Source organism: Atheta coriaria, unplaced genomic scaffold, assembly GCF_025399875.1.
Source record: "Atheta coriaria isolate IRGN ID8LTWV9N9 unplaced genomic scaffold, Caltech_Dcor_3.1 hic_scaffold_4_pilon, whole genome shotgun sequence".
Taxonomy (NCBI): domain Eukaryota; kingdom Metazoa; phylum Arthropoda; class Insecta; order Coleoptera; family Staphylinidae; genus Dalotia; species Dalotia coriaria.
Window position 1 is genome coordinate 5,174,192 of NW_027045446.1, and position 8,929 is coordinate 5,183,120.

Sequence of the window (8,929 nt, forward strand, 5' to 3'; positions counted from 1 at the left end):
GCACTTCAAAAATATTTTTGTCCCAACATTTTCAGTTTTTGGTCGAATAACAGGGTCGAACTTTTTAGTTAATTTTTTTTCGGGCGAAGGACATGGCCGAACTTTTTTTAATTTTTTGGTCTAAGAACAAGGTCGATTTTTTTTGGTCGAATAGCAGGGTTGAACTTTTTTCTTAATATTTTTTTGCTTGAACAACCGAGTCGAACATTTTTCTTTAAATTTTCCTGTCGAAACATAAATTAAAAAGTTGGAATTTTGAATTCCCGATTGATAAAACAGTTTATTTATTAATTTAAAAAAATGTTATTAATTATGAAAAAATTGGCGGAGACGCCTGACATTTAAAAGAGTTGTATAATTACCTAAATATTGCGAACTCCTATTGAGATACAATTTATACAACTTTTCACCTACTAGCAGTAAGGAATTTTCCAGTAAATCTCATAAAGTGAAATGTGCCCTCCCATCGAGACTTAAGAATCAATTATCTCAGAAACTAATGGAGATACACAAAAACCAAAAATACCCCGATGTTCAGGATCAAATCCTAGATAAGATAACATTTAAAAAATTTGAAATATAACATGTGTCTAAATAATTTTCTGAAAAATGGCAGATTTAGTTTTTCCAATTTCTAAAGTTGACCAAAGACCTCTCAAAAAGATCAAGTTACACTTGATTCTTTTTGGACTCCAAAAAATTTTTTTAGCAAGAAGATAATGGAAATCGCTAATCGATTGAGTTTTCCATGGGGTTGAAAGATATCAAGTCAGTTTTCCAATAACATGATTATTACGGAAAATAATGGGTAAAGTCTAAACTGATCAAATAAAACCACATCTCCGATTTTCTCCAAACGTTTCTAATTGAAGTAAGACATCACCAGGATTCTATTAATCCTGGTTTGGTTGCCTTGTGTTAATTAGTTTTCAAGTTATTAACCATTCTTAATTATTACATAAGTGATGATAAGTGAAAATTTGAACATGAAATATAATATGAAATTTAATTCTACATACAAATGTGAAAACCGTTTTTCTCTTTCTATAATAGTTTTCATAAGGGCATAAAACTGGTTTATTCGTTTTCTCCATCATATCCCAAGCAAAAAATAAAAATTGGAAATTTGACTTGTTTATTACAGAATATTGAAACATGTGTAGAATCACCCTTTATCTTAATAAAATTTTGTTCTAAAGTAAAGCGTTTTGACAATTATCATTAATTACCATTCAAATAAATACCAGTTTTTTGCCCTTATCTTGAAAACCATTATAGATAGAGAAAAACGGCTTTCATATTTGAATGTAGTTTTACATTTTACACTATAAAACATGTTCAAATTTTCCGTTATCAACACTTACGTAATAATTAAAAATGGTCAATAACATGAAAACTAATTAAGATAGGGCAACCAAACTTGGATTAATGGAATCCTGGTGATCCTACTTCAATTGGAAACATTTGTGGTAATTCGGAGAAGTGATTTTATTTGATCAGTTTCGAATTTACCACTAATTTTCCGAAATAATAAGGTGATCGTGTTAAAATCTTAACATAATCATTAATTTAACCCTTCAGAACTATCGTGTAGAGAGAATCTCTCACACCTCTCTTAAAACTTTTTTTTTCTAATTTCAAATGGAATGACCCCTTGAAAATTTTTTTACCTTCCTAAAATTTAATTTTTTACAAAATACTGAAAAAATAATTTTTTTTAACTTAAAATATTAAGGAAAAAAATTATTTATTTATCGTCTGTGAGAGTTTTTCTCATCGCGTAAGTAAAGTTAGGCACAAAAAAATCCGCTATTCGGATGGCTTCGTTTTATTTCGGCTGTCTCCGAAATTCCACCCGCCATTTGGAATATATAGGTATAGATATATAAATAGATAATATTCTAAAAATCTAAATAGAAAATTTCATATTTATTTTATCCTCGTCAGAATTATATAATTTTTACTTTAATAACATTAATATTTAATTTATATTATTCAAAACCCAATTTTTTATTTTGTATTTTACTTGATGTGTAACCTACAACTATTTTAGTAGGTTTGAAATTTCGCGCTTGGCGCTTGCGCAATAGGCGTGAGATTTTCTCTCATCACGATATTAATGACTATGGTACGGGAGACGTATAGTCTGAAGGGTTAATAATCATTTCTTTCTCAAATCCAAATTAGCATACAATTACTATAAGCATGAAATCCTTGAAGAATCACCCTCCGCCAATTTTTGGACACGATCAGGCCACTAAATGACTCACGAAGTCACCGTTAGGGGTGGAGCCACGGGCTCCCCTCGCGACGACAAACTACTAGGGTGCCAGCCAACACTACAGACTCCCCTCGCGAGGATGAATGATTGGGGTACCAACTAACATTTTTCACGAACTCATCTCATTCCGTTTTGTGCCAGCATAACACGAACACTACATCGGTACAGTATTCCATTTCAACCAAAATTACTGCTACAAGGTACGACGCAGTGGCGGATTATGACCTAGAGCGCACTAGGCGCGCGCCTAGAGCCCCGCCTGCCTGGGGGCCCCTGGCAGTCTCGTTTCCAATCTAAACATATACTTATATGTCCCATATACGAGGCATAGTAATTCCACAAATACTTCATCAGTTGGTTTTGACCTCAGCCTTTATAAATAGCGTATTGGTTTTCACTTGACGTCCAAAACGGCATTTCACTCGTGTCCGCAAAGCAGCCGTCACGGATATATAGCTGACTTAAAACTTTTTATCTCCGATTTTAAACAGTTTTTTCAGTTAATGCGCATTTATTTCTTTATGGCAAACTGTTTAAAATAAACCTCGCTATACGCGTCCAGACTCGACTCGAATTCCTCAAGGAACATTGGGAAGAGTTTAAACTAAACCGTCAGGCAATATGCGTAGCCGTAAACGCAGTCAACGAGGAGGAGAAAACTCGACTCCGCCAACGTAGCTACTTCCGAAGGAATCATTTCCAATCCACTCGGGTCATCTACATGAACGCTCTGGAGAAAGCCAACACGCTCATCGCTTCGACTACAACTTCTCCACGCACCAGCTTGGGACGAGCAACTTCCACGGGGCGATCTAGTACGTCCTCTGATTCTAACCGGGTGATTCATCATGCACCACGATTACCTTAGCTAGACTTTCCCAAGTTTAATGGTTCCATTTTGGAGTGGCTCTCTTTCCGAACCACCTTCGAGAAGATGGTTGTAAAAAACGATGCCGTGGACGTAGTTTACAAAGCACATTACCTGAAATCAGCCATGATCGGCTCGGCAGCTCATTTCCCGAATAGTACCACCCTCACTGACGACAACTTCGATCTCGTTTGGGAACAACTCACGAAGTTCTACCACAATGAACGGGTCCTGTTACAGAGTGCTTTGCACGCAGCTGCAACGATGAAGAAGATGAACAAAGAATCAGCATCCAAACTCGAGCAACTTTACTCAACAGTGAATCAAATAAGAAACTCCTTAGAGCTCCTTAAACGCTCAATGGCTGGATTAGACGACCAATTAGTGTACGCTACCACCCAAAGGTTCGACCCTGAGACCCAAAAGGCCTGGGAACTCCATCTCGGACCCTGCCAGACACCTCCTGTCTGGACTCAATTATCCAGCTTCATCATGGCAAGGTCAGCGTCTACTTCAGCATCTTCATCCGGCGTCAAAGTTCACCATTCCGAAGCTATGACTGAAAACAAGTTCCATGATAGACCACCACCTTCATGTACTCTCTGCGATGAGCTACATTTCCTGTCTCATTGTCCAGTCTTTATTAACAAGACAATCGAACAACGGAAAGACATAGTTAATCAACGCAGGCTCTGTTACAATTGCCTTGGTAAACATCGTGCCAGCGCCTGCCTCTCATCGCTAAGGTGCCGAAGATGTGGAAAACGTCATCACACATCTCTGCACCATTCCACGACAAGACCAGCAACAAAAGATGCATCTGCGGTTCACACCAATCATGGCAGTGCAGTTCAACCCAGCTGCATCTTCCTCGCCACCGCCAAACTAATAATTGCATCCGACAATGGCGAACGTATACACGTACGCGCGCTGATAGACCAGGGATCCGAAGCCTCTCTCATCACCGAGCGCATTGTGCAACGGCTCAGACATACGCGAGGAACCAATTCTACACACATAATCGGCATAGGCGGCCAGCCAACAAGCAGGTCACGAGGTATCGCACTATTCACAGCTTATTCACACCTTGATAATTCCAGGCCCATGAAGACCCGGGCACACATTCTCCCAAAGTTGACAAACGCGCTGCCTACGACATGTCAACCCATGAGGACGTGGCCACACCTTCAATGGTTAGAACTTGCTGATCCTGAATTCTTCATCACCAGCCCCGATTTAATTCTCGGCGCCGACGTCTACCGCCAAATCATTGAAGAAGGCATTGTCAAGGACGGTCCTCTATCGCCCACTGCTCAGCTGACCAGGTTCGGGTGGATAGTCTCCGGACCCTCCGGCAGTTCCAATGAGGTAGCCATGTTGCGCACGCTCCATCTTAAGATCGACCTCGATTTAGATGCAAGCCTGCAACGGTTTTGGAGTCTAGGCGAAGTAAGACCTAAGACCTCAAACTCAAAGCATACCGAAGCCGAAGAGGAATGTGAGAGCCATTTCCTCAACACACACTCAAGGGACAAAGACGGCCGCTACATAGTTCGACTACCTTTCAAATCACCTCTGAGTCAACTCGGCGACTCAAAGCCCAAAGCCCTACGGATGCTGTACTGTCTGCAGAAGAAATTCCGATTAAACCCCGCCTTCAAGCAGTCATACACCGACTTTCTGGGGGAGTATGAAAACTTGCAACACCTCGTTCCAGTCTCATCGAGCCTTCCAGAGCCCGATGTTGTCTACAGCTTATCGCACCACGGGGTCCTGAAGGAAAGCAGCCTTACCACGAAGCTCCGTGTCGTCTTCAACGGTTCGAGCGCTACCAGCAATGGCACCTCACTCAATGACCTTCTTCACTCCGGAGTGAAGCTCCAGATCGACTTGTTTGACGTTCTCCTCTTCTTCCGGCTCAATCGTTACGTTTTCTCTGGGGATATTGAGAAGTTTTATCGACAGATCAAGGTCCACTCTGACGATTGGAAGTTTCAGCGCATCCTCTGGCATGTCGGCAATCAGTTGATCACCTACGAGCTAACCACCAACACCTACGCATTAGCGTGTGCAGCCTTCCTGGCCCTACGTGCATTCCAACAGCTCCTTAGTGATGATGGCAGCAAGTATCCACTCGCTCTTCCAATGCTCACACGAGGTCGCTACGTTGATGACATTGTCGGAGGAGCCGACACTGTTGATGAAGCAAAGGTTCAGATGGCGCAAATCTTCAACCTCTGCAAGGCAGTCGGATTCCCAATTCAAAAGTGGAACAGCAATCACCCAGATCTGCTGTCAGACGTGCCTCCTGAAAAGCGACTGGAAGCACTTTCCAAGCCGATGCACGAAAATTCCACCTGGCCTGGCTTGGCAACCAAGAGCTGATACGTTCCACTTCACCATCAAGATGGCCGTAGATTCACCCGTTACAAAGCAAAAAGTACTCTCCGCTAACGCTCAGATCTTTGACCCACTGGGGTTCCTTACCCCAGTGGTCATTACCGGGAAGATATTCATTCAAGAATTGTGGACGCTCAAATTAGGAAGGAACGAAGAGCTATCCCAAGATGCCTCTCAAACATGGACCAATTACCTGAACCAGCTTCAAGACTTGCAACAGCTCTCCATTCCGCGTTGGCTTCAGCTCTCCGCAATATCAACGTTCGAGATCCACGCATCTCAAAAGGCTATAGCGGCTGTAGTCTATGTGCGAGCATTAGTGCGTGGGACCCCCACCATCACATTGATGTGCTCGAAGACTAAGGTTGCACCACTTAAGCGCCTCACCATCCCACGTCTGGAGCACTGTGCTGCCGTGCTTCTCTCGCGTCAACTGAAGCATGTCATTACCTCGATGAACTGGAGCGCTCACCCAACCTACTGCTGGACGGATTCCGCCATTACACACACCTGGGTCAATAATCATCTCTCACGTTGGAAGGAGTTCGTTCATAATCGAGTGAATTTCCTTCGAGGAGCTTCACCTGCAGTTCAATGGCATTTCGTTCCGGGAAAACTAAATCCAGCGGATTGTGCTACGCGTGGCCTGACAGCGGCAGAACTCATCAGCCACCCGCTGTCGCGGAACGGCCATTCATACCTCCTGCAGACCCCCGACTGCTGGCCGAGCAACATACAAACCGACTTCTCACATGAGATGCTGGAAGAGCGACCCACCAAAGTCAATGTAGTCACGGCGATACCTGAACCGCTGCTAAATTACCTCTTCAACAGAGGTAATTTCTTCTCACTCACGCGGCTCGTCCGATCCACGGTGATATTCGATCGAGCCGTTTCAAGATTCAAAAGGCAACCGTCAGCCTCACTGATGACCAATCCTATATCGCCCGGTGACCTCGAAGACGCTCGCCTCTATTGGATAAAGCACGTTCAAGGACAAGTCTTTGGGAAGGAAATTCAGATCCTAAAAAGGGGAGAACAACTCGGCAAGACCCATCCACTAACCCGATTAACACCTTAGGTCGATCCCGTTGGAATTCTTCGCGTCGGAAGACGTCTCCAGAACTCCAATCTTAATGCTGATGCACGACATCCGATTATCCTTCCACCTCGACACCACTTCTCTGATTTGGTGATCCTGGACGCACATCACTAAACCCTGCACGGCGGTACCCAACTCACCCTGGCCTACATTCGCAATATCTATTGGGTACTGGGCGGTCGGGCCCCAGTTCGGTCCCACATACTTCGCTGTATACGATGCACTCGCTTCCGACAAGAGCGTGCTCATTCAACATCAAAACATGGAAGGGAAGAAATACAAAGACCTACAAAGGCTTCTTAGCCTTATTTGTTTGTTTTTCATCATCAGCTGTGCATCTCGAGCTAGTCAGCGACTACTCAGCCGACGCCTTCATCGCTGCCTATAAGCGATTCACCGCACGCCGAGGAATTTGCTCCACCCTCTACAGTGATTGCGGTACCAATTTCAAAGGTGCAGATAAGGAAATCCAACGACTATTCACCGCCGCCACTAAGGAATCAGGAAGTGGAACCCAGTGGCACCCAGTGGAAATTCAACCCATCTTCTGCGCCCCATTTTGGCGGAAAATGGGAATCCGGGATCAAATCCGTCAAACATCACCTTCGGCGCAGCATTGGCGAACGTGTCCTTACCTTCGAAGAGATGACCACCTTCTTGACCCAAGTTGAAGCGACGCTGAACTCTCGGCCACTCTGTCCGCTGACCGAGGATAATGAAGACCTTGAAACTCTCCCTCCCGGACACTTTCTTATCGGCAAAGCGCCCAACGTTTTGCCAAAACCCTCGTTGGAACATCTCAAACCTGATCGTCTGTCCCGTTGGCAACTTATTCGCCAAGCGCTCGATGGCTTCTGGAAGTATTGGTCCGCAGCGTGCCTTCAACGCTACCTATCCATCTCCAAGTGGAACCAACGTTCACCCAACTTCAAAGAGGGCGACATGGTTCTCGTGGTAGATGAACGCTATCCGCCAGCGAAATGGCCACTTGGTCGTATCACACAAATCCACCCTGGAAAAGATGGACTCATCCGGACCGTAACCGTTCGCACTCAAGCCTCCACCCGGGGCAGACCCACAGTCAAGATCTGTCGTCTTCCTATTAACCAGGATGTTATGTAATTATTCGTTACCCTGGTAACGAATGGGGGGGGGCGGAAGAATGTTAACATAATCATTAATTTATTAATCATTTCTTTCTCAAATCCAAATAAGCAAACAATTACTATAAGCATGAAATCCTTGAAGAATCACCCTCCGCCAATTTTTGACACGATCAGGCCACTAAATGTCTCACGAAGTCACCGTTAGGGGTGGAGCCACGGGCTCCCCTCGCGACGACAAACTACTAGGGTGCCAGTCAACACGACGGACTCCCCTTGCCAGGACGAACTACTGGGGTGCCAGCCAACACTACGGACTCCCCTCGCCAGGACGAACTACTGGTGTGCCAGCCAACACTACGGACTCCCCTCGCCAGGACGCACTACTGGTGTGCCAGCCAACACTACGGACTCCCCTCGCGAGGATGAATGATTGGGGTACCAACTAACATTTTTCACGAACTCATCTCATACCGTTTTGTGCCAGCATCACACGAACACTACATCGGTACAGTATTCCATTTCAACCAAAATTACTGCTACAAGGTACGACGAACTACATCGGTACAGTATTTCAGTTCACCCAAAACTACTGCTACAAGGTATGAGTAAACACATTACATTACGAACTCCACTTGATACTAACAGCCATCATGCGACTCATACCTAACCTCAATCGACCAAGGCTACGCTCATTAACACTGTGTACATTTCTCTTTCTTTTTGCGAGTGCTTAACCGTCCGGTCAGGTTTTCGTTCAGACCCTCGTTCTGAACCGCCCCCGGGGTTAGGCCTCCACTGTTCGGGTAGCTCAGCCCCTCGTGCTGAGCTGCCCCCCGGGGTTCAAAAACTCCGTACTGGGTACACAGTGTTATTTTGGGTCTTCGGCTTAACTGTCCGGTAAGGTTTTCGTTCAGACGCTCGTACTGAACCGCCCCCGGGTTAAGCCGATAACATTCTTGGTACGTTCAGCCCCTAGTGCTGAACTGCCGCTGGTCTCATTTATCTCCTTCGGCTTAACTGTCTGGTAAGGTTTTCGATCAGACCCTCGTACTGAACCGCCCCCGGGTTAAGCCGATAACATTCTTGGTACGTTCAGCCCCTAGTGCTGAACTGCCGCTGGTCTCATTTATCTCCTTTGGCTTAACTGTCCGGTAAGGTTTTTGTTCAGGCCC

At 44.7% G+C, this 8,929-nt stretch overlaps 1 protein-coding gene across 1 annotated transcript; it reads left to right on the forward strand.

Moving 5' to 3' along the window:
* The first annotated feature begins 3,275 nt into the window (after positions 1–3,275).
* On the forward strand, positions 3,276–4,357 carry LOC135790831 (uncharacterized). The gene is made up of 2 exons (XM_065301112.1): positions 3,276–4,070; positions 4,250–4,357. The coding sequence occupies exons 1-2, from the start codon at positions 3,276–3,278 to the stop codon at positions 4,355–4,357; spliced, it is 903 nt and encodes a 300-aa protein (XP_065157184.1).
* The last annotated feature ends 4,572 nt before the right edge of the window (positions 4,358–8,929 follow it).

Excerpts from the sequence above, each read along its gene's own strand:
- LOC135790831 (XM_065301112.1), top strand. The coding sequence starts at position 3,276 with ATGATCGGCTCGGCAGCTCATTTCCCGAATAGTACCACCCTCACTGAC. Across the intron at positions 4,071-4,249 it reads ACAATGGCGAACGTATACAC|GCCCATGAAGACCCGGGCAC; the intron begins GTACGCGCGCTG and ends TGATAATTCCAG.